The sequence below is a fragment of the Lonchura striata genome, chromosome 1A (genome assembly GCF_050655825.1).
Source record: "Lonchura striata isolate lonStrDom1 chromosome 1A, ASM5065582v1, whole genome shotgun sequence".
NCBI lineage: Eukaryota > Metazoa > Chordata > Aves > Passeriformes > Estrildidae > Lonchura > Lonchura striata.
This window is the reverse complement of record NC_140741.1, coordinates 63,013,625-63,040,115: the sequence shown is the minus strand read 5'-3', so window position 1 is coordinate 63,040,115 and position 26,491 is coordinate 63,013,625. Positions and strand designations below refer to the sequence as shown.

The following is a 26,491-nucleotide window of genomic DNA, read 5'->3' as shown; positions in this document are numbered from 1 at the left end:
AAGTAAAAACACATTTTAGTTACAGTTGCCCCTGGTTCCACCACCAGCTAGGGTCAATACTCAAATGGTGCAATACTGGCTAAACAAAATTACCTGGCCAGTATATATTCTGCAACACAGACTTTAGTTTTGGGGAAAATGGTAGTGTTTTCAGATTTCTGAAGACAAAAAAAATACAAAGTTCTGTAATTGTAAAGCCTGAACATTCTACTGTCATTATAACATTCTGCTGTTACCGAAGTTGGTATTGAGGCAATTTTTGAGGTAATAAGATAGGAGTTGAACAAAATGACAGATCAGAAATAAATTCTGAAATTAAGTTATAACCATCTTTTTCTCAGTCTATTTTTGCATGAAGAATCATGCAATAGATTTTTAAAATTCATACCTGTCCATACTCTTCAAGATCCCCCTTGCCTTCCTCAAGTGTCACATAATCTCCAGCAGGTGTCCTATGCAACGACAGCCGTCCTTTCTTTGACCTTTTGTTGGGATCGGCTACAGGATCTTTGAAGACATTTATCTAAAATGAAGAGGATTTTTTTAGGAGGAAAGGGCTTTGTGGGACCTAATGCAGATGGTGGTAACATAACAGGAAATGTCAAACAGGTTTTCAAATGGGGAGGCCTCTCCAGAAAGCAGAGTGGTAGAAGTTGTACAGAGACATACCCCAAGGCCGTTGGTCACCACGTAACTACATTTGAAGGAACAGTTTAAGAGGTCTCTGGTTAGTTTCTGCAACAAAGCTCCACCAGATCCAAAGGCAATATTCTCAATACTCCATTTGTTCTTCTTCATTCCCTCCACAATCTAATAAGAAAAAGAAAATTATGATGGAGTATACTTTTAAGCCATGCCATTTTCCCATAAAAATATGATACTACTTAAACAAGATGCTTTTACAGACAATTAAGCCAACTAACATTCAGTTTCCAGGAGATGTACGCAATAATTTGGTCAATACTTGGACCACTGTTTGCATTTTTATTTACAGCTCCAGTGTGGAACTGGAAAGCTTTTGCTGTAACACAATTACCAGGCCAGCACATATACTTCCCAAACTAAGGTGGCACAGTGATGCAATGTCCAGAAAAACAGAGCTCTAAAGGAAATAAAATACTTAATGAGAGTATTTCAGAGCCTTCCAATTTCTCAGAATTATGGCAAGACCTGGAAGCAGAGCCTGTATTCTGAAACGATGTAGTCATCCTGCTCAACTCCAGAAAGTTACTATCCTCTCTGACCAATGACTTGAACACAGCAATTCTCTTGAAAATCTCACTGTTTAGAGTAAGATCAGCAAGTTCAAAGATGGGAAATGAAAATACATAAAACTGCTCAAAGAGTTTGCTTTGCCACCTTCTCCAGCAGGTACAGACCAATGTGAACTGCTATCAACAGTGGAAGTAAAATTTCATTATCATTTCCCTCCACCCTGATTCTACCCTGGCAAATGTGACATCCTCTAGCCTGGAGTAATGGGTGCTCATTTAGTCATGCTCATAAAGGGCCAAAATTTGTTTCCTTGACCTGTTACTCTTATGACAACCTGAAATGATGATTATAGCCCCAGATCAGGAGTTCAAACTCTCTTCTCCTAACACTTTACTATCAAAAGCAGGTGAGAAAACCAGAGTGGGTGATAGAGCAAAGTACCATCCAGTCAGAAAAACAGGAAGGCAAGAATAAGAATGGAAGAACAATCTATGGGGAACAGTGCAGAGTTTCAAAAATCAGCACAGTCAGAAATCTAGTAATATTTTGGGAAATCTTAATGCCCTGCATCAAGAAAAAATACCAGAGTAGCACTGAACAGGACTGTTTCAGCAGCTACTGATGTCAAGCTGCTTTTTTAAAAGACAACTAAGACTCCTAAGGTGGGCGGGGGGGGGGGGGGGGGGGAATGGAAATAATTCCAATCATAGACTGTAACAAACTGGTAGTGTAAACAAAAGAGGACACTAGTATTTTGTTTATGCCCTTAGTCACATACTGACTATCTTCACAGACACTCCCAGTCTGAATGCCTGACAGAGTCCAGCCAACAGGACATGTGGACAGCAGAGTCATCACCTTCTGAGGGCATGCTGGGAACACCTTCCCACAACATTTCTATCAGAGATTTACACAGGAGAAATCTTATCAGTGAGTTTCCATCACTCCAATGGTACCCACTTACTCAGCCTCACTCATCAAATCAAGCAAAATTAATCTCAAGCTCTACCACCGTGACTTCTACTTAAGGAGAACCCTTTGAAAGCTTTGTATCCTGAACAAATGTCCTCTTAAATACATGACAGTTCTGTGGATTTCAGCAGTAGACATCATACTCTCTCAGTAACCAAGAGCAAAAGGAATCTTTATTTTCAGGTGATTAGACTCTCCTCGAAGCAGTTAAAAGAGGTACTCAGGGAAGATAAACAATTGAAATTAATTGAATTCTCCTTTAAGTACCTCAAAAGTAACTAAAGCTGACAAAGGAAGGGTAAGAAATGGTATTTTGTGTAGCTTGTACTTGAGAACAATGCCCAGTAGTGCCTTAAAAATGAGATTAAACTGGGCCTGGATATGAGATCTACTTATCTGTGCTGTCTTTTAGAGTAAATATAGATAAACTTCACGTGGCCTCTGGTTCTAGCCAGACCCTGGGCAAGCCTGAAGCTATGTGGACTGCTGGCCAAGCCTGAGCCAATGTGCTCTGCTCACCTGATGGTGCAGTTGCAAAGGCCAGCAATGACACTGAACTCACTTGAACACGCCTGCAAGGTAACAAGTACCTGGTATAAACAACATCCTACACCAAGGCACGTGATGCTGAGGCCTCGTGTTAATGGATACCTGCAGGTTAACAGCTGTTAGTCCAAGTACAGCATAGCTGGGCCATGGCTGCTTAACCCTCTTGCCTGGGTGAGAAGAAACATGAACCCCCTTTCAGCTCATGTTCTTACTCTCATTTACAGATGGTTTGCTCATCTCATGCTACAGCCACATTGAACTGGCTTCTGGCTTTCCACTGTCTCAAGGGACTTCCTTACTTAGATTGATGTTCGTCTGGTGAGGAGGGGAAGGGAAAGACAGCTCTGACTGTACCAGTGACCCACAGCAAAGGCCCAGATATTACTATTACTTCCTTAGGTATGGAGAAGAGATGGCAAACAGCAGTGGTAACAGGAAAAGAGGGAGATCTGAAACAATTGAAGCCTCTCACAAAGTAAAACAATAAAGAAGATCTTTCTTTTTTGCTTCATACTTTCAAACCTATACAGGAAGAACAATTCAAGTGAGGTGTTAAGGTTTTCACTAGCTTCCTCTGACCATTATGAGCATGATTAATACATGAACTGTGACTCCAGATTAGAGAATTTATTTTGTATAAAAATTTAAAGACATCTGGAAATTGAATGTTCAAAGAAAATCCTTTGAAAGTGTAGTATATTGTGGAGTTAGCAGATTGGAATGATTTTTAAAAGTGAAAATGCAAAGAAAGTCATAAAAGTTCCTTACCTGTTCTACCAGCATCCCCTATTAAAACAAAGAATTTTAAAATCCAGTTTATACTCTGAGTTGTTTTCTACATTGTTGTTTCAGCTACTTTGGATAGCTAAATCAGACTATTGGTTATTACCCATTTTAAATTTTCCTACTGTACCCATTACCTTTCATCTGAACTGTAACAATAAATCACACCTAGAATTGAAAGTTGATACAGAATACTTGGAATAAAAATCTTGCATAGGCTACAAGAGGGGGAAAAAAGATGGCCAGAGCGATACATTTGTATTTGTCTCCTTTTGGAAAAGAATGAATTCTATGTCAGTGTTGGTATGGTTTTGGTGGATTGTTTTATTTTGGGTTTTGGTTGTTGTTTAAGGGATTTTTTTAAATGTTATGCTATTATCCAATTTTCTAAAAGTCAGCACGGTAAAACCTGGGGTTTGCTGACATAAAAAGATGATGGGATTCATGATATTTAAATAAAACTAAAATTAGGTTGCAAAACCATGGTCATTTTGTCCAACATAATTTGCTGCTGTCAAATGAAAAATGTCACTTTCCTTCCTGCCCATTTCTCCCAGCTCAAAACAACAGTTTGTTTTCTTCTGTAAAGTGCTGGCAAGTATTAACCCCTTTTTGGGGTAAACTTAATTCACTAAACCACAAAAGGGATCTCCTTTTGTCTGAATTAGTTTGCTGCTACATGTGTGGTCTACATAGTTTTAACGACTAGTGGTTCAATGACCAAAGCTGACATGAGGCACAGCAAGATTTGAGTCAGAAGAAATGAGAAGGTGCCACTGGGCAGCAGTGATCTGTCTGCTCTGTATGTCTTGGGGAACTGGATCTTCTGCTCTCTTGTATTACATGTTACAGGTAGATATCTCATAATCAATTGCAGCTTCATAAGGAAAATATATAAACAGGCAGATCACCTGAAAAAAGAATTTCTCATTCTGCCTCCCACCCTGCACCATTAGCTGTTGCAATTGTTTTACTGCTCTATTTAGAACTCAGAGAGCAGAGCATTTTTCACTCTGAGTGAAAAGATTTTTAAGTACTTGCTTTAATACTTAATTAGAATCGATGTTATATGACATCCTTGAATTTTGTCCAGTGTCACTTAGAAAAAGCAACCAGAGTTCCTTACAAGAAAGAATAGTTTCTTTCAGTTTCTGTCCTCTCACAAATCATGAAAATCTCAACCATAACATACTTGCCTAACACAGGCATGAGTCCTTTAAGATTGTTGTTCAGAACAAGCAGAAATGTTTTTCTTCTGTGTGGGTTTTGTTCTCTTTGTTAACAGACTGTCTTCCCCTGCTATCTAATGATTAGACTCTGTTTCCAGCTATTAACCTCTCATGCTTATGTTCTGTTAAGCATATTACCATAGCTGTAGACTCCCAAAAAGCCACATGGGACAAAAAAAAACCACCACAGAATTTACTTTAAAGGCTGTTGGAGGGGGAAAAAAACCTGTAGAGCATGACTGCACTACAGTTAAGTCTATCAGATTACAATCTCAGTATTAACTGCTCTCTAAGGATCTGAGTGACAAATCTGAGTTCTGTCACTGAGCTTCACATTATGTGCCCACATCAGACATGCATGTGGCTTCAGACTAACTAAAACCCAAAACTGATACCTCCCTTGCTCATAATTTTCAGAAGCAGCAAAAGTCAGCTTTGTTGAGAGGAACCTAAGGATGTGTCCGTCTAGAAAGCTAAGACAAGTGTCAATAAATTTAAATAAAATTAATCTTTATCCAACTTATTTCTGGTTTTGAACTCTAATACAGATCAAGATTAAAGATTCAGGACAAACCAGACCAAGTCAAGTCCTCTTCCATGCCCTTTGTCCTCTATAGTTACTGCAGTCCATACCTCTTTAGTCATATTGCATTACCTAGTATCTACCTCTAGACAACGGTGAATTTATTACTTATTTCAAGCATGCAGAATTTACTAAATAATTTATGACTTGCTAGAATTGCAATTTTGACTCAGACTATAGCCTAATCTATTACACATATTTTCTGGCTTTTCAACTAATCCTTAGTCCACTACTCCATCAAGGGACTTGCTTTCCTTACACTAGGTTTTAAAAAGTCTCCTTCAAAGCTATACCTTCAATATGTGAGGACAAGCAGATTTCAGATGGTGCATAACTAATGAGCCCAGCCAGTTAATTACTACTACTGCTGGTGCACAGTGATCATGCAGTGTGCCTTAGACATCAATGAAAGGACCAAACACTGCCAGATTTTGATCTCAATGAGACTTGACAAGCATGATGAAAGCAAACAAAAGGGGAGACAGTGGAAAGAAAAAGCTTACAACAGGGGGATTAGAAAATGCCTTTTAGGGTTTTTTTATGCATCTTAATAATTTCCTGTGGAGTTTTAATGAATTTGTTTTATGCATTATGATATCACTGCCAGTGTCTGGAATGAAGGGCAGGGGTGGGGTCAGCAGTCTCTGCTGCAACATTTGACTAGTTGTAACAGAGTCCAGATTAAATATCAACCTCGTCAGTGTCAACCTGACACACAAACAGGATCTCCTACCTCTTGCAACGTGTTGATATCCACACCATCCCCTTGAATAACTCTGAGATACGGTGGCAACAACTTATAGCCTTTTGAATTCTCTGTAATAGGAAACCTCTTCCCCAAGATCTCCAAGACCTATTGAAAAGGGAAAGATAGTTCAAAATGAAAATAAAAACCTGCCATTCCAATAAAGAAACAATTTCCACACTTGAGTCATGCTTTTTCTAAAAAAATTAAAATAAATCCATAAATATACCCACATAAACATGCTCTAAATCTATCCACACACACACAAAAAAAAAGCCAAGCCATTGTGGTGAAAGCCCTTAAAGCAGTCATAGACAATATGATCTTTAAGAACTTGCACCCAAGAGCTAATGAGAACCATGCTTCCACCCTCTCTCTTTGCTTGCTGTGACTTTTTGGTATTAAATATGTCAGCTGAAGATCCTACTCTTCTTTTGACCTCCCTTAAGATGGTGGATGAGGCTTTCGGTTTTTACAATTTGTAAGCCACAAATACTTAATTGAAACATTTCAGCTAGGAGATTTTCTTATCAGCTCTAATAAAGATCATTTAGAGTTACTATTTGTGATATGCCACTTATCCCAAAGGAAAAAAGTTAACTCTGTATAGATCTAATTTGATAGAGTACCAATGAAACTAACATTGCCCCTACCTTCTTACTTGGACAGTGCTGACAGTTACTCAAATTCAGAGGTATCAACAGCTTTTATTATTAAACTGAAACAATCATTATGCTTTCTAAAGAGCAATAAGGCAAGAAGCATTTTTCAATGTGGAGTCAGTGTCACTGACTTAAATGCACATCTTATAAAAGAGAGAAGAGGGCTATTTGTAGCACAAAACAGTGCATTGCATTAACAGGGGATGCCAAGATACCTAAACTTAGTAGTAAGAATTGTTCTTGGCCTGGCATTCACTAGCACTCAAGTGGTTTCCCATTGCATTTGTTAAGCGACAAAGGTTTCTCTTTATAAAAGCATTCCAACATCATCACATCAGCAAAACTGGTAACTTGTAAGAGCTTCAAGAACCATATACACGAATGGGATTGATGAAAAATATGAAACTATTTGGAGAGCAAAAGAGTTCCATATATATACTGAGGTGAAGTAAACATTTACATTTTTCATAGGTCCACATTAGCCATCATCAAGTATATACAACACATACAAATTTAGAGCCTTATATGTTTGCTAGCCAGTCATTACAAAACAAGCCATTGCCCTCCCAATCTTGTATACAAATGGCTTCAAGAAAGAATTACCTTTAGAACAGTGTCAAGGGGATTCCCAGAATCTGGTCTAATAATAAGTGGTGCCTCTGGACTTCGGGCTTCAATTATATGCCTTAGGTCATCACCCCATATTTTTTCACAAGCATTGTAAATGTCGTAGCTGTCACTAACCACAGATACAGGCACTGAAGAAAACTGTGTTACTATGTGTTCAAAAGCATCTTTTTCATGATCCTTCCCCCAAGCTGTTATGGTACTGCAAAGGCAATTGAAAAATTTGTATTAGAATTGCATTTACATGTCATTCTGTATTTCCTACCAGCAATAGTTCAAGACAATGATAAGCAGTATGATTACATGACAACAGAAACTATGTGCTTATCAGCTCTGTGTTGCACGGATTATAAATACACTATATATTAAATAAACAGACTTAATTCAGACAGGGAATTATAGATGCAAGGATAGAACATCTGCTCTGACAGCTTCTTGCTACAAAATGGAAATTTGAGAATGAAGCACCTCACCACGTGTTAGAAACACCTAAAGACGAAAACAGAATTTATTTTCTTTTTTAATAGCGATATAAAATTAATATTCTCACTTATACAAACAGTCCTCCAGAGAAAGCTCAGAACATCACCGTTGGTACAAGGCCACAGGCAAGCACGTAAACCAGAGCTGCTGAGAACAGTAGTATGTTACTGAATGCAGTTGATCTGCAGGAGCTGCTCAGACCAGCTGACATTAAATGACTTTAATAACTTGTGTACAAAGACCTAAACGTGCTTGCATGCACAACACGAGAGTCAGTGGGCATTGAATTTTTACCTTAAAACTCCAAGTCCCAGATCATGGTAGCAGGGAGACTAACAAACTTTATTTCACAGAGCTTGGTGCAGTCTCAGAAGAGCCTGCTGACATGCCAGGAGAAAGCACCGTGCTCACAACACCGCCTCATATTGGAGGTTGTGGAACAGTAAAACAATTCTGTAAAAATGTGGGTCTCTTGTATGAGACCCTTTTTGTGTATTAATTTGGAAAGAGTGACTGCAGTCTGCATTTGGTTGTGCAAACTTTAGGTAGGGCAGTTTAAGCTCTCTTCTCTAATGCCAGCACTTTAATATGCTGTGTTAAAGACACTTGATCTTGACTCCACGTGTTTCCTTTTGCTTTCATTACAAAAAATTTTATAGTAATTTTGGTAATCAGAAGTTTCAGACAAAAACTATCACATCTATTGATCAAGCAGGAGTTCTAGAGTGGCACTACAGCAATGGTACAGAAGTTCCATGAAGCAGTGCTCCTTTAACGATGACCACTACCCTACAAGGGCTAGTCATGTAAACCCTTCCAATATCTGTCTTGCAATTCTAGAGTGAATAATAACTATTTAAAAATCAATAGTAAATATTTAATTGAGTTTCATGCTCAATATGAAACACACAACCAAGCTTGTTTAAGATTCTCATTTCTGTGTGTAGACATGCAACTGAAATTCAAGGATTTGCATTCACTCCCAACCTTGTACAGGATATGGATTTGAAAAAAAGTAAGAGCTCTCTCTCTCAAATGTTTGAGATCAGTTTCCTTATTCTTAAAAACTAATTCACCACTCTTAGTGATACTACAAGGATCTACCATTACTAGTTATACTGATGGGAAGCTTGAGAACAACTGTCTCTTTTGGAGGGAGAACACGAACAATGAGAGTCCAGAACTGCAACTCACAGCTTATCAATTTATGACTTTATATTTAAAACAAAATTTGAAGTTCATAATGTGAATCCTCAATATCTATAGACTATAAACCTTCAAGCTTATTCACTGGTAAGAAGGTTAGAGTTAAAAACATTTAAAATATATTTATTAGCTAAGAAAAATCATGCTACATATGTGCCCCTAGACCATATAGGGGCATCAGTACAGAACTGCAGCTTCAACAGCTGGATCAGTTATGGCAAATACTGTATGGTATATTTCTGGATACAAAGATGGGTAATTTGTTAAGCTACTCTTAGAAAGGCTTAGACTAATATCTTACCTGTGTTCAGCAGCTGGAACAGAATATCCTGGAACTGGATCTTTCGTACCATAGTACTTTTTAATTAATGCAATTCCTGCTACGGTGTCTGTTCCTTTGAAGTTCACCAAGTGAGCTGAAGCTCCTATTCCTGCAGTCTGAAGAAGATGCAACTTTCAGTTTCCATGCCAAATACAGAAGCCTCCAGTCACCACCTAACACTTGTTTATAACATCAAGACTGACTCAATTCCCACTTCACCAATATTCTCTTCATTCACTTACACTGGGAAGACAGAAAACTTCTCCCAGTCCAGTGGTCACAGTTCAGACATTGTACCCACCCCCATGCCAGACCTTCCCCTCCACACTTAGACCAAACACAGTGCTCTGTGCATTCACAATTTCAGAGCTCAACAGGGCTACAGAGGTTAACAGACACATTTACAGCTTTTCATAATTAGAAACAATCAGACTTTTGAAACTGTTAAGCAGTTTTACCTCTTGTGAAGAAACTCCTCTGTAGCCAAAGTCATGCAGTTTATATTCCAGTCCTTCCAAGCTGCCGGAAGTCTCCAGCAAATATTTGGCCAAAATCTTTTTCTGCTCTCTAGAGTTTGTAGCCACTGTGATTGGGTACCATGACTGCACAAGAATAGTCTAAAACAAAATCCATCATAATATTAAGTGCATATTTGTTTAGAGCTTGACAATGCCCACTTGGCATTTAATCAAGCATAAAAAGGTCTATTTATTTTCATTCCCTGTTCAGAAAGTACTGATGCCTCCAACAGTTTGCTTTAGGGTTTAAGTAATTAGTTTTTATAAGGTAGGCAAGGTATTGACCTTCTCAGGAGTTATCACTAGCAAACTACTGACACACAGTTTCCCCCATCCTCCTTTTTGATGGATAAAAGTACTGCTGTGAATTTCCTGTACAACTATTATGATCCCTTGCCAGGTGAGGAAAAAAGGCCTGTGTAAGACAACTACAGAAAAGAATTAAATCAGAAAATGAAAGCTGCCAGAGATTTCCTGTAAAGCAATACAGGATTCACCCTTTAATTTAAGTGCATTAATATTTACTTAGAAAAAACATGTTAAATTTCCAAAACTTACCTCAATCCAATTTGTGAGCCAGTAGCACTCTGGATCTGTGTTTTCTACTGTGAAAAGAACATTTCCTCTGGGAATTACAGAGCCCTCGGGAACAGCCTTTATTTCTATGGGAAGATGGCCATCATATTTCTGTGTAAGAAACAGTAATGTTGTTAGACACCAGGAAAGATTAGGACCAACAGCTCTTATTTAACTGCAATGGATAAAAGGCTATGAGTAGATAAAAGCCTTCTTTTTAATTTCTTCCAACTGTAAAAATAAACCCACCAGTCCAAATAAATGAAAAAAAATCCGTATTTATCAAAAAAGGACACAAATCCCATAATTTAAAAACCAGTCTCTTTATCAAAACAAATTATGGTTATCAGTTGTATTCCTCGGGCAAATAGAACTAGGAAAGCTTAAGCATTCTATAAAAACACCTAAATTCTACCCACAAAACGAGAAATATTTACTACTCATTTTCTTCAATGCTTTCACATGCAGTAAGGTAGAAAAGGTTTAGCTACTATCCAGATTTTTTTAAAAAATCCTCTAGTTTTGCTTAGTATGAATGTGTGCTTTGTTCATTTATTACAGCAGGATCCATTTAATAACTATTTTAGAGAATATTTTCATCTCAATTACTTAAGCTTCTTAAACATGAAGTCTTACATTGGAACGTCACTCTTTTGTCAGTCTTTTATCCCCAAAGGACTAAATATTGTGTAAAATATGCCTTTTGAAAAAGAGTAACCTGCAAATAGCAAGTCTAGAAGACTAATTATAACTTTCTGAAAGAGCTCTGCAAGCTGTATTGGCAATACTGAAAATGTTTTGGATGGTAATGTATTTTGACAGAAAGCTTCCAATGAGATATTCTGTTATAGGCAACAAAAACTGCATTAATTCAGAGAAATTAGAGATTCATAAGCAGCATCAAAACATAATTCTCCAGTACTCAACAGACATCAGAAATCTCTTCTACCTTACAGTTTAAAAGTTTATTCAAAAATGTAATATCCTGAAGCAAACTGTGTTTATATACCACACAGGGTCTAGTTGTTAGATTTGGAGATATATGGATTAACAAAAGACAACAAAGCCTTCAAAGAGGCTCAAAATAATTTATTCATGATTCAATAAAGGTGAAAGTACAGTTAAGTGAGAAAAAGACCAAACAGATTTCAAAGTTGCTGTTGGTGATTTTGCCCATGGAAAAAAGTGATATGATCATGCCATGGCTCTGTATTATAGCACTATGCAAAAATTTTGGATAGACTTGACTTGTACAATTCAGGACTTCCATCTCTATCACTCATCAGCGACTCCTGCCAACTTCCAGCCTTTATACCAGCTCACTGCTCTCCAGGAAATCCTTTTCTTTCTTCTAGCAATTCACACTATCAGTATTTACCCGTTCATTTATGCTCATTACAAACTGAGATGTATACATTTCAAATTCATCCTGGCACTTCACTCACACAGCCACTGCACCCCTCCACTTTACCTACCACACCTGAGGCAACTGAGCTAGGGAGAAACAGTGGCAGGTGTGTGAACAGACACTGGAATTCAGGCAGCAGAAGCAGGGACTCTGGGCATAAAGGGCACACAAAGACTCCAAGAGTACATACACTTCCAATTTGAGAGCCACCAGCATATGAGATCAGGACATGAAAGTCATGTTTGGGTTTTTATATATATATATAAATATACACACACATACATTTTTAATATGAAAACCTGACAATGGAATAGACATACATAGAGGATATGCAGGAATGCTTATTTTGACTAGACCAAAAGCTGAATGGACTTAGTTAAGCCACATTACAACTCAGTGAGGACAGACATGCAACATTAAAAGTGTATTAATTCCGTTTACCCAAAGAGGGATCAAGCTTACTTTAACACACATAAAAGCAGTTCACAGTGCCTAATGTAGCTTAAACACAAATATGGATTGAATTCACATTTGTAGTTACTTTAACTGGATGCAAGTCCTCACAAACCTCTCCATAACTCTCTCAGAAAACTGTGGGTTTATTTACCTTGCTCTCATTTGCAACATTCAGCTGAAAGTCACCTCCTCTTGCACAGCTATGGTCCAGTGTGTGGCAGGATGACATCCAGATACATTAAACAGATGCCACCATAAAAGTACAGACAAGTAGGGTATCCAGGGATATATAAATGCAAAGGCCTAAAAAAGGGGCTTTCAAATGCCAAAAATATTCACTCACCAAAACCCACAATGAAACGAAGCATTTAATTAATCTGCAGAGATTAGTACAGCTCTGATGAATGCTATTAGTCTGAATCTCCTGCTTTTACAGAGAAGTGATGTTTGTAATTACCTGAAGCCCAGCACTTTTTTAAACAAAAGGAGGAAGGGATAACTATGAAAAGACTCAAAATGTTTTGTGTGTCAGAAGTGCTCAAGCCTTGTATTTTATAATAAAATTCAACATTCATATCTCTGAAAAATTTACAACACAACTGAACAAAACGTGTATTTTCTGGAACTATTTATATACCCAAGAAGTTGCAATGCTTTCTGCATTAGAGTAAACACTGCAATGATTAGTTAGAGAAAGAAATATAAATGATGCAGGCAACCACTGAGTGCTGTATCACAGCCTGCCAACAAGCCCACACTCACTCACAGGAGCTGGCTGACGGCAGCCATAAATCCTTATTACCTGCAAAGCCACATTTGGCATCTGAAAGGATGAAAATTACTTTTCTCTAAGGAATTACAATTATATGATTATTCTTTGACAGCTGCTACTCCCTGTATACTAAACATGAAAAGCTATCCAGTCTTTTAAAATTTATCCAGTCTTTGCTATGAAGATTAAAAGAAGAGACTGTCATATTTATTTTACAGTTGATTCAGAAATTGTTCACAATGATGCCCAACTATTTTGCATTTTTTTTTTTTACCTCTAGAATATAGTTCCATCCTTTTTCATTGAAGACATCATCTTGAAAATGCTCCCTATATACTTCTTTGGCTTCCTTGATTTTCTCTTTGGTCACCACTTTACCTGGAGTTTCAGAAACAGATTAAAGCTTAGAAACTTGCAATATTCATCAACTGATAAAATAAATAACAAAAAGGTTCAGGCACAGCAAAGTTACATTGCCTTCAACAAAGATATGAAGAAAATGTCAAACGCAATATGTTTAAACCTAACTTTATTATACAGATTAGAATGCTCAAGAAACCATGAGGGTAAAATACAATTGTGGTTTGCAGATGACTCAGGAAAATTTTGAGATTATTACTCTTTTATGATGGTCAAAAAACAGTCAAGAGGTTTAACAGCAGCGTTTTTCACAGAGGAATGTGTTGATTGTGCAAGTTGGTACATGCAGCAATGACATATCTAGCACAAGGGTTAAGCTGTGCCATTCCAGGGAGAATCCCCATGGAGAGACTTTGCAACCAACCTTTGACTGGCCACTTGTGATAGACTAACCACATTATTTGAATAAGCATGCTACTGCTGTTGGGCCAGTCATCTACCTTAGAGAACCTCCCTCAGACTGCTAAAGACAAAAGAAACAAAATTATAATGTGTTTTGGTTATAATGGAATTTCAATCTTTGGTGGAATTGGCAGAGATGTTTATTGGATCAAGACAAAAATATGTAAGACATATGAATAAAGTTTCCCTTTAAAGCTTGGCAGAAGGCAACACGCACTCAGGTCAGAACATGTGATATTTGTACACAAGGCAAGAAAGCAAAAAAGATCTTAAACAGCAGCAAGAAATTTCCAGATGTTACTCTTAAAATTATCAGTATAAAAACCACAGCTGCCATACTCAATGATCTAAGCTGAGGACCACCCAAAATTTAAGGAAAATTAAAATTTAATTTAAGGAAATTTAAAACCATTATTGGTTCACACAGTAAACAAACCAACAAATGCAAAACTGAAGTTAATGCTGAAAATGCAAAATGTATTTTCCATCAAATCTTCTATCTGCTTGTGACTCTGTGCACAGCTTGGTCTCTTTCCATTGGTTGCAATTTTGCCCACTGAAGTTGCGACATAAACACCTTTTAATTTTTAATACACCATTGGCATAAAGATAGTAGAGAGGTGTCTGGATTAAGAAGTTAATACCATTTTATGAGGGTGGACAACTTTTTTGCACAATCACGTAAATAAGATATTATGCATGCCACTACTTGTGGGGTATCAGGATAACCCGCAATTGTTTCAACTATAAGAATACCAGCTTGAGAAAAAAAATAGATATTTAATTAGAGAAAAGGTTTTAGTAGAATTTGAGAGAGTTACCTTTTAAATATTTATTCAGAATGTACTGCAAGCCATAAAAAACTGTTTCTTCATATTTCACTTTCTTTAATTTGGAATTTTCAGTCTTCTTTTCACGACATTCAAAGTAGGAATATACTTTGCTTGTGTTAGGTGGATATTGCTTGTAGTGTGTAACCTACATCAAGAAAAGCTTCAGTAAGAACTCAAAACATCACTACAAAGCACAAGAGAAATCATATTTTTACATTAAAGCTTAAAAGTAACTCTCAGCTCTTCTGGACTGTGATTATTTATCCATTCACATTCTACACAATTATTTACAGAATTTCCAGGTTTTTAACCTCCTTCAATTTTCAGTTTAAAAGACTCTCTTCCCTTTGTTATTCCTTGCTTCTTTGTCAAGTCTTCTCTCTCAAGTTTAAATTCCCCCTCCCCTGATGCCTTGGCTTTGATTAACTGGGAAAGAGATTGGCTAGGATTTCAGGAGTAGCACTGAACACCAATGTGCCAGGTCTGTTTATTCAGAAATTCACTTTGAGTAATAACAGCATTTGAAACAAGTACATTCTACACACTTAAAACCTTAAACCTGCAAAATGTCATCTCCTAATGTGTAAAAAGCCAACTCCAGGCAAAATCCTTAATTCCATATTAAACAAAAAGAATACATAATGCCAGAAACTTTGCACTATGAATGTTTAAATTACTGAATACACAAATCAAAGTAAAGTATTCCTGAAGTTGAAGGTATCAAAGTTTTCTTAAATTATGATGAGAAGTCTGTGAACAAGTCTATACATTCCATAAGGAAAAACAGTTCCTACAGCTGAGAAAATAATGTACATCAGAACAAAATTCAAATGGTTGGAAACTCATGTCTAAATTTTTTTCAAACTCCCATATTTACAGGTTAGAGTATGAATTCATTATACGTTTCTTGCTGTTACTTACTCCAAATAGCCTTAAAAATTTGTTTCTAATACTACAAGGAATTAGAAAAGGGATAGTTTTAAAAATTCAGGAAAAGAAGGGAGAAGTGGTAAAACTATCTCCAACATTCTCAAAGAAAAAATATTTGAAGGTTGCCCTACCTTTAGTCCTAAAAGTGTGCTTTAAAGAATTTCAAAATGACAGTTTTCCTTCTCCTCTCAAATGTAATTTAAATTTAGTATGTCACTCAGTTTGGACAATGAACTATTCAACTGAATTTTTTGGTTCTCCTATACCAGCACAATGCTGTTATGGTTGTGTTTCCAATGCCACAAGAAAGATCAATTTAAAGATCATTCTATTGTCTTTGCTTGTATGAGGTTTACAAGGCCAATCAAATAAAATCTAAGCTTGTCATTACATGTTTTCTGCCCTGACTTCAGACAAAGCATGGCACCACAAGCATTTAATGGAGCACAAACCTATTCTGTTACAATTCCACAGCCACTCAAAAGCAAAATGCCTAAGAGTAGCAATGTTAGACCCAAAGACAAAACCTGGCTTTTAGAGTTAGTTCAAGCTATTAATAAATGTCTCGCTTCATAAATTATAACATGCCCTTTTCTAGTTCAATGCAGAACTTCCAAGAAGTACATCACACTGCCAGCTCAAAGAAAACTCTCTGCATGATATCATCACATTTAAAGAAAAAAAAAATCCCTACACAAAAGAAAACATACACCATCCTCTCTTCTCTACTACAGAGCAGACAAAAATAGGCTCCATTTGACATGTCTTTCTAACCAGTGGGTATATGAACACACACACAAATATGTATACAAACCCTTTACAAGAAATTGTATAAATGCACTTTAAAAAAAACCTGTAACAAATCCTTAGAATGCTCAAGCACTGTAAAGAGAGTGGAAACTCCCCCCTTTCCTACTCGTGTCACCATGATAAGTTACAGCAATGTCATGAGAAATTTTGTCCTGTTTTACAATTGGTACTGGACTTGAATTTGTGATTTCAGAGTAAAGGCTCAAAACAGAGCTCAGCAGCTGCAAGTGTACACAGCAAATGTCCCAGGACAAATTGTCTAAATGAGTATCTCAATTCCTTGCAGCAAGCTTGAGAACAAACCAAAGCAATGCTGCTGTTGTCATCACAACAGTTCAAACAAAGCAATGAAAACTATTATCTGCATGAGATAGGATACTCAGGTTTCTTTTAAAAAGTTTATACAGCTTACCAATTATGAGCAAGTTACTGAAGCCAACACCTATATCGTAATGAAAATTTGTGTGATCTTTTGCTCACATCTTGAAAATATATTTGATTTTGGCAGTTCAAAGGCATCTCCTCCAGCTATGTGTTCCTCTCTGTCAAAATGGTTACAAGCCCAAATTAACTTAGGGCGTACACTGCACCCACTGGGCTGGTGTCACCTTTTCTTATTGCATTTAAGTACATTCTTTTAGGGATTTATTCTAGCTCTGCTTTGAAGCATGATCACAAAACTCAGTGCTCTGGCTGCAAACCAGAACTTGAGAGCTGAAATCAGGCTGAAATGCTAACAGATTTGTCCTTTATATAGCATACCTGAGGACACAGCTCCTCCTGACCAACTTGCTGACAGTTTCAACCTAAAAAAACCCCACTCAAGTTTCTCAAACATTGCATCGCAGGTTTAGCTATGTTTTCTGACATAAGATTAGATCTTAACCTGAACATACTAGCTAGTGTCCAGACGATAGTTACTTCTTGGGATTAAAACATATATGAAAGTTTCATGTTTAACAGAAATATAATTTTATTGATTAAGCTGCTGTAAGTACTTGAAGGAGATAAGGAACTAACTTTGCAAATCACACATGTAGTATTCAATTATATTCTTCGCACATTAAAATCTATTTAAGCAGTGAAAAATACACATCCCTGGCAATTAAAATACTTACATCTGAGCAAACCTTACAGCTGTAATTTTAAAGACACTTCTTTGACATTCCACAAAGCTGTTAGTTTTACCTACAAAGCTGAGACACCCTTTTAAATATTACTCAATAAAAGTACCACACTTGCTAACCACGGGTTACTTGAAGGAGGCTTATAAAAAATGATGTGGACACACTTTTTAGCAGGGCCTGTAGCAACAGGACAAGGAGTGATAGTTTTAAACTAAAGGAGGGTGGATTTAGACTAGATACAATCAATTTTTTGTGATGAAGGTAGTGAAACACTGGAGCAGGTTGCCCAGAGAGGTGACAGATAACCCATCCCTGGGAACTCTCAAGATCAAGCTGGATGCACCTTTGAGCAAACTGGTCTAGTTGAAGGTGTCCCTGCTCATTGCAAAGGGGCTGGACTAGATGGCCTTTGAAGGTTCCTTTCAACCTAAACTATTCTTTGATTCTATGTTGTATAGGTGTGTAAGAAGTTCAGCACAAGACCTACAACCCCTGCTGAGTTATCTGGCCATCTGTGTTACTCCAAAGTCCTCAGACAGAGCACCACACATATCAGGAATATCTGCCCATAAAATGTCACAGCAGCTGATTGTATTAGCTGTTCTTTCTGGGCTTCCACCCATCTGCCATTGTGGTGGTCAGGAGGTTTGGCATGTAGTGAAATACCTGGTGGTAAAACACAGTGTGAAAAAAAAAAAAATCAAGGTCTAGGAGTGGGAACAGGTCACAAAAGACGCAAAGAATTCAAATGAAAACAACAAACCAACCAACAAGAAAAAACCTGACACAACGCTTGGACAATGAAAACTATGCTTCAAAAAAAGTCTGATCTTGTTTCACGAGGACTTGCATCTTTCTGTATCCTAAAGGAGAGTAAAAAGGACAACCAGAGGTAACGTGCAATATTTGACATTAACTTTTATGTGACTTAAGAGATTAAGGCAGTATTGATAACTATGCTTTCAGTTAGGGGATGACAGAAGCAGGACTTGTAAGATGAGCTTTTGATAAGTAGGAGTGACTATAAATTCAATAGGAAAGCCCTTCTCTTCAGGAAGAAAAAAGCCCCCTAACCAACAAACAGAAAAGCAAACAAAAGCCTCTACTGGGATTAAGAGACCCTTACAAGAAAACAACTCTCCCAAGTATCTTCAAAGGCCTTTTGATGTTTAGTTCAAAGGCTGAGGTTTAGGTTTTGTCTATAAAACATATGACAAACAGCCTTGCCACTACTACCTACAAGATTATGTATTATGACTGAAATAGAGCACTTTTATTCCAGTTGTGATAGCTCCTTATTTAATGTAATGCAAATAAAGGTATATTCCAAACAAAGAATACTTCCAACAAGGACTACATTTATTTAAGTAAATCAAGTTTTTTGAGGGAAGAACCATGAAGTACAAATTGCATTTAGATCATTATCAAAAAAAACACCCCAAACATTAAAATTTTAAGAAAAAGGAATTTACAGATATTCATTATAAAACAGGGATGACCAAGATAAATACTGCATTTTTCTAAGCTAGGTAAGATTTTTGACATAAAAATACAAATATTCTTATAATCTACATGCTTGTTATACAAGACATTGCAACAAACTTACTTTAAAAGGCTATTTAAGCCTATGTAATTCAACCATTTGAAAACATGGGAAAAACAGATGGGATGTGTGAAGTCAGGTGTGGCCAAAATTTCCATTGGTGGCAATTCCTGATGCCCCCCTAGGTCAGATGCCAACATGAACCACCAGACAAGATGCTTCCAAGCCCTGTCTACAGTGAAGATAGCAAATCCCCAAACATTCACCCAGTAGGATTTTGCCTGTACTGTAACTCTCATGTGATAAGACGATACCAGCTCAAGTAAGACAGTATTTGAACTTTCTAGAGCTGTTTTGAAAAATCCTTAGTGCTAGATGGATACAGAACAACCTGGCCCCACCAAACCCATGGTGACACATAGACACAATCATGGAGAATCAGAGGGACAGGTGGCAGGTAAACCAGAAATAGCATGGCCTGGACTCTGGGCCACTTGGCCAGGACACTGCTGGTCTGCAGCCAGGGGCCAAAGCACAGGCTTGGTCACTGTACTGCCAGCCTTGATCTGCAGGAGGTATCTGGGGGTTCCTCACCCTCAGTATGTCTTACTGAGTTAGACAATTTTAGTGCAGTGGTACTGCTGTTATTTACACCAGGGAGACTACTGCAAAGCACCCCAAGACCTCCACGAACTGTGGTATTACATATTATTTACAAACATTATGGAAAGAGGCCATGGGATTAAATACTGCTTTACCTAAACCTTTAGGAGATTTAGCCAACAGAGCAGCTAAAAGCAAAGTTTGCCAACAACCTGCATGGAAAACAACATTATTAGCAACAATAAGGAGATGAACCAGGACTCAGGAGCAAAGAGACTGCTCTATCAGATATACCTCACTGAGATGAGATAATTAACAGCAATGATAAGACATTGTGACCCTCTTCAGGAAAAAACCCAACACAACTGTGACTAACAGTTATATTCAACAGGAATGCTTTGGCAGCATTCAAGCAATTACAGAAGGAATGCACAACCACGACAGAGAAAATGAAAATCAAACAAAAAGCCAGTATGGTTAAATGATAAATTTATTTGAACAAGAGGGCATCCAACAACAGCAGGTAAAGTGCAAGACATTTTTAAGTGTGTTAAAAAAAAAATCTGCATCAAGTAGAATCTTACTATTTTGACTATATGCGCATCAGATTACCATGGAGGGGGAAAAAAGCCTTAGAGAGGCTCCAAGCCCTTTATTAGAATACATGAGATTGAGACAATGTTCAAGAACCAAAGTGAGAATATTGGGAAATATCTGCTCTTATGAGATGAGAGAGATAAGCTAATAGAGGTTATGACTGAATGCTAACCTTGTACCGCTTCTAATGTCTCCATTTTTGAATTCATCCATCATTTCTTATATGTGCATTGAAAAAAAAGAGGACCAGAGGTGAGAAAAAAGAAGTTGAGAGACCAGTCAATACTATGAAAAATAAGGAAAGCACATGCAAGCCACTGAATTCCTATGAAAGCTGCACATTATCAGCAGAGATGTTATACATGACCAGGTCCACATTCATTTAAAGCACAAGGTCAAGTGTAAGCACTAGAACTGAATATGTTCTAAATTCCTCAGACAAAATACAGTGCTTAAAAACAGCAACATTTTGGAGTAGATTACTTTACTACTAAAGATTTTCATGGTTTTTGTTGTAGTTTAACCCCAACTGGAAACCAAGCCCTGAATGCCACTCAGTCACTCCTCTCAGTGGGACCAGGGGAGAGAATCAGAAGGGTAAAAGTCAAAAACTCATGGACTGGGATAAAGACAGGGAAAGCAAAACTTCTCAGCATCTAAGCAAAGCATAATAGGAAATTAATTCATTACTTCCCAGTGGCAGGCAGGTGTTCAGGCATTCCCAGAAAACAGGGCTGCAGCCCTGTAGCAGTTACTGGGGAAGACAAATGCTACTACTCCAAATGTTCCCCCCTTTCCTCCTTCTTCCCCCAGCTTTATACACTAAGCGTGATGTCATGTGGTATGGAATATCCCTTGGGTCAGCTGTCGGCATCCCCTCCCACCTTCTTGTGCAACCCCATGGTTTGGTGTATGGGGCAGAAAAGGCCTTGACTGTGTGCAGGCACTACTCAGCAAAATCAAAAATATCTCTGAATTATCAGCATTGCTTTCAGCACAAATTCAAAACAGTCTCATACCAGCTACTAGGAAGGAAATTAACTCTACCTCAGTCATGCCTGCAGTTTTAAATCCAAGATTATCACCAAAGAGATGACAAAATGCCTTATGTTTACTGTCTACACATTTGTGACTATTCCACTGTATCATGCCACATGCTGCACTAAGTTTCCCATTCCTTAATGAAAAAGGAAAAATATTTACCTTTTCAACAATGAAAGCTGCAGTGGTTCTAAAAGGGTTGCTTCCCATTAATTTAAAAATTGTCTGAATACTGTACACTTGCAGTGCTCCTTTCGAACAATGGTGTCTTGGGGTTTGTAACAGGACCATGTGACTGCAAATCAAAACTTGGAAGATAATGAGGCTAGAGAGCGTGAAGATTGTGTCTTACAAGGACTGTTGAGCCAGACGTTTCCGGTGCTTTCCACTGGCAGAATTACAGGAGATAACACACTCACACTCCCACCACAAAATTATAATTAAGAAAAAAAAATATATATATGGGTTGCTGTAAAGAATATTTTGCAGTCATTAAGTACTAGTCACTTCCAGCAGGCTAAAGAGTACTCAGGTTTCTTCCTCACATACCTCTAGTCTTCTAAATAAAGAATATACAGGCTGTCAGAGCCTAGAATAAACACACTCACGTGAAGTGCTTCAGAACTCAGTGCTCTCCTACATCCACTCAGAGTAAAAGAAGTCATCTGAAGTAACAAATACTTAGAAGTTCAACATGTAAGGCATACAGAATTAAAACATACATTTTGGGTTTCCTTGAAGCATCCAGAAAGAAATTAATTCAGAAACAGATCTCATTTACAGTCTAGATAGCAAGTCAGCTCCTCCTAAGAGGTAATTGCATGGCAGCTTATTATAACTATCAGCTTAATTACAAAACATGCCAAGCAACAGTAATAGATCTCATTGGCAAAAGCAAAATAAGCTATTATTACCCCAGCAAACAAGGTTCAATCAATAGCCTTTCCTCATGGTACATGCAACCCCAGCCTGCTCTGTGCCAGTCACGGCTGTCTTCCCACTGAACAACACAGCTCTACCAAGCTGATCCTCTCAATACAGTTTCAGACTACCTATACTCTGGCATATTTCTTGCCGGTGCAGAAATAAACAAATATAGGCTAAACAGAGCACTGGGAATCAAAGAGAAATAAAATGCAGAGGAAGTGTGTCAGTGATGTCAGACAAATGAGGCACTGAGGAAAGGCAGAGAGTGAACGGAACCCCACTGTCAGAGGGGCAAGACTGATAGAGTACTGTATAATGGATATATAGCTGTATAGATGGAGCTATATAAATTGTGTCTTGCTATAGACACGAGACTAAGACATCATGCAACACAAACAGTGATTTTCAAAGAACCAGCTTATACCCCTCCCAACTTGCAGCTTTCTAACAACACAGACTTTGACTTCAAATACTTCTCCTTTTCAGTAATACCAAGTGACCAGCAGAAAGCTTCACTAATAGAAATGCCATTGCTATGGTGCACATCAAGACATTGAGGTTCTCCAGATAACACTGCATCGATGAATCTCTTGAGAGTCCCATGATCAGAAGAATTAAAAAGACTGCTGTTATTTATCAGCACATTGCACACAACCCATACCATATGCCCATGCCCAGACTCTGCAGGGACGGCATATAATTCCCAGCATACAGGAGGAATTATACTTTTGGGGGATTTGTAAAAGCTTAAGAAAATGGAATAAAGTACAGAAGAAGAATCTAAGCGATGTAAAATAATTTATCTTGTTATTGGGTTTGGAGATAAACTGTATAATTTGAAACCTAGCCTCAAAATCCTGGAGCGCTTGTACAATTGAGTAAGCTCCAGTCTATAATAGAAGTTTGGTACTAGAACCAGTGCATATTCACCTACTGGGAACTACTCCTATCTAGAAATATTCACTTTACTAGCAATCAGCATGATACTCAGCAGTTTTTCAAAAACACTTTGAAGGTTTTGAAACTGAATATTTAGCAATCACTATTAAGAGGAAATGTCCTATGATGCACATGCAGACAGGAAAATGGTGTAGAAGGAAGGGAGGCTGGACTGGCTGTAAACAGACAAATCTCTGCCTACCAGAGTAGTTTGTTTCTGAAATTGTACAGGCACTAAACCAGTAATGAGTTGTTTTTTTACCCCAAATTTCCAACTGCACCGAGAGAACTGGGACACTGGAGCTAGTACTCAAACCAACAAATGGTGACAGCTATGACTCTGAAATGCCACAACTTTTTTCTGACTGACAACTGCCTAATCTAGGGTTGTACCACTGACTATGATCTGCATGTATTTTTTCCTTTACAGGTGTTTATTTCTATGTGATTTTTGTCACCAACATTAGCTTGTATGGACTGGCATCTACTGCAATTGGATCACCATGTAAACTTCTGAGCTGACCTATGTTTTTTATCAGTCTAAATGTTGCGTACAGACAGTTCTGCATACACAAACAGATGCTACAGTTGTGGATGCAGCAGAACCACCTAAACAAAAAAAAAAACAAAACAATGCTCCTACCAACTCTCATTATTGTTTTAATTGCTAACAAGAGTGTTTTATAACTCCTGTAAAAAGCTTGACATTGCAAACTACCAGATATTTTAGTGCAATTTTACTGAAAGTGCTCTCGCTAAGTGTGTTTCATTGATTAGGAAACAACAGTATCATCCAGGGAGGAGATAAGCGATGTTTGCTCACGTTACCTAACAAGATAAAAGCAGCTACTTGTTTAAGCATTGTTCAGAGACACTGGAATTCCTAAGATTTGGAACAAAGCATATGGAAAGACAGACAATTTGAATAGCCCTAACAAAGCAACTGAGGGGGGCAACTGCTCTAAATATAATACAATATGCTCTTAAGCTGCCACAGAAAAAACTCATCCAAATTTGGTTTCAAACTGGGAAAAAAAAAAAAGAAAACACCACCTCAGGCCTTTATTTGACCTCTTTAAGATTTCTACCACTCCTGGAATGTTACCAAGTCATCTATACTATGAAACAGCAAACAGATGCAAACTGGTTTTATGTCATGTCAGTATGCTGCACCACCATCGGTCCTTGAGCACACCCAGAGAATTAAAAAAAGTAGTGTACAAATTAGATTTTAAGTAGATATTGTTTTAACCCAGGCCTGCAGTATTTAATGTGATTAGTCTCAAACAGGGAAAAAAGTGCATCTTCCATATTTGAATAAGTTAGATAACAAACACTTAAATCTAGTTCATAAAGGGCATTGTAGCCAGCTTACACCTGAAATGGAGGCAGCTTTGCAAGCCCTCAGTCGCAGCGTCAGGATGCCCTGCTTGAGCTGCTCCAAGATTTATCAGCATCTCCCCACCTTCCAAAACTCCTTCCCAAAAATAGCAACTATAGCTGTTAACTTTCTTTATATCTTGGTGTAATGTATAATAATAATAATAATGAAAGTAATAGTAATAGCAACAATAATATTACCACAAGTCAGCAACTACTGTACTTTGGAAGTTACTCAGTAACAAGTCCTGGTCGCAACATAGCTTTTGCTTTTTCAATTCCTCTATCCAGAAGTACCCTTACCCCAGAAACTCATCCCAGCATCCCAACGTTCAAAGAGCTAAAACGCAAGAAATGCTTTACAATTGTTACTGTAGTTTTGTTTAGGCCACCAACAACCTCATCGACATTGCAATGCAGCTTCTGGAAGAAATAAGTGAGCCTTCCAGCCTAGGAGAGGCCGGGCACGCGTGTCTGGCCAGGCGGGGGGAGTCCCACGCCGGCTCTGCCCAGGGTCTGGAGGCTGAACGCGGGGCAGGTCCGGGCCCCGTCCGGAGCTGCCGGGTCAGAGCGCACCGGCTCGGAGCGCGGACCGGGCGCCTGCACTTTGTCACTGCTGTCAGCCCCAGCGCTTCCGAGAAACGAAGGGAGCCGGGCAGCGCGACTTTCCCTCTGAACCTACCTCTTGCTTAGCGAATGGGACACCGCAGCGGCCGAGAGCGAAGCACAGGGCTAGAAAACACGGATTTTGCGCCAGCCGGCTCCCGGAGCGCGCTGCATCACCGCGAGGCGCACAACCGCAGGCAGCGGCGGGCGCGAGGGGAGCGGCGCGGGAGGGACGAGGAGGGAGCGAGAGCCCCGCGGCAGCGACCCCGGCCGGGCGGGGGCCGGGCAGCCCGGCGGGGCCGCACGGTGCTGGAGCCGGGCAGCCCGGCGGGGCCGCACGGTGCTGGGGCCGGGCGGGGGCCGGGCAGCCCGGCGGGGCCGCACGGTGCTGGGGCCGGGCAGCCCGGCGGGGCCGCACGGTGCTGGGGCCGGGCGGGGGCCGGGCAGCCCGGTGCTGGGGCCGGGCGGCCCCCGCCTGCCGCGTGCCCGCCATGGCCGCCCCCCACGCCCGGCGGCGGCGGGATGGCGGCGCCCACCCCGCCCGCTTTCACTTTCTTTTCTGGCCCCGCCGCTGCCCCCCGGCTGCGCGGCCCCCGGCACCCCGCGGGGAGCGGCTCGGGGCTGCCGGGGGCGAAAGGGGCAGCCCCGGCCGGGCCTGCACCGTTCCCCCGCACCGCCCGGGTGAGGCCGGGCATCCTCACCGGCGCCCCGGGGGATCTCCCAGCCCCGGCCAGGGGGCCGGTGGCGGCGGGGCCGGCCTGGCTCGGCGTCCCGCGGATGGCGCGCACCGGCGGGTCCGGTGTCCGCAGAGGTGACCCCCCCTCTGCCGCCCGACTGTCCGTGCCCACCTTGTAGGAGTCGGTGGCGAGGAGGATGTTGAACTCGGCTCCCGCCGCAGCGCACTCCATGTCGCCGAGCCCCGGGAGGCGCCGCCGCCCGCACGGACTGGACCGGGCTCCGCCGCCACCGCCGCCGCTTTGAGGGGGGGGCGCGGAGAGGGGGCGGGGCGGAAACACAGGATCGCGGCCTGGGCGGGCGCGCGCGGGGGCGCTGATTGGTTGGGCCGCTCTGCCACCGAGGGCGGTTCCGTGACGTCACCGAACGGGGGGCGGGGCCGGGGCGCCGCGGGGGCTCTGATTGGTCCCGCCGCCGGCCGGTGCAGGGGGAGGGGCGGGCTGGGAGCGTCCCGCGCCGCACGTTCTCTTTCATTGGGGTCGGGGCGGGGCC

General features: G+C 39.8%; 1 protein-coding gene across 2 annotated transcripts in view; it reads right to left on the bottom strand.

Moving 5' to 3' along the window:
• The window catches only part of NAMPT (nicotinamide phosphoribosyltransferase), a 30,479-nt gene extending 4,236 nt beyond the window's left edge, over positions 1 to 26,243 (bottom strand). Inside the window, exons 1-11 of one of the 2 annotated variants that reach the window (XM_021534669.4) lie at positions 26,113 to 26,243; positions 14,750 to 14,906; positions 13,381 to 13,484; positions 10,453 to 10,581; positions 9,835 to 9,993; positions 9,356 to 9,492; positions 7,342 to 7,567; positions 6,065 to 6,184; positions 3,505 to 3,522; positions 670 to 810; positions 389 to 523 (exon numbers count right to left, since the gene is read on the bottom strand). In XM_021534669.4, coding sequence (XP_021390344.1) covers positions 389 to 523; positions 670 to 810; positions 3,505 to 3,522; positions 6,065 to 6,184; positions 7,342 to 7,567; positions 9,356 to 9,492; positions 9,835 to 9,993; positions 10,453 to 10,581; positions 13,381 to 13,484; positions 14,750 to 14,906; positions 26,113 to 26,172 — 1,386 coding nt within the window. In that variant the 5' untranslated portion in view covers positions 26,173 to 26,243. The remainder of the gene's footprint in view (positions 1 to 388; positions 524 to 669; positions 811 to 3,504; positions 3,523 to 6,064; positions 6,185 to 7,341; positions 7,568 to 9,355; positions 9,493 to 9,834; positions 9,994 to 10,452; positions 10,582 to 13,380; positions 13,485 to 14,749; positions 14,907 to 26,112) is intronic. The other variant, XM_021534670.4, reaches the window with a different exon arrangement.
• Positions 26,244 to 26,491: the final 248 nt, after the last annotated feature.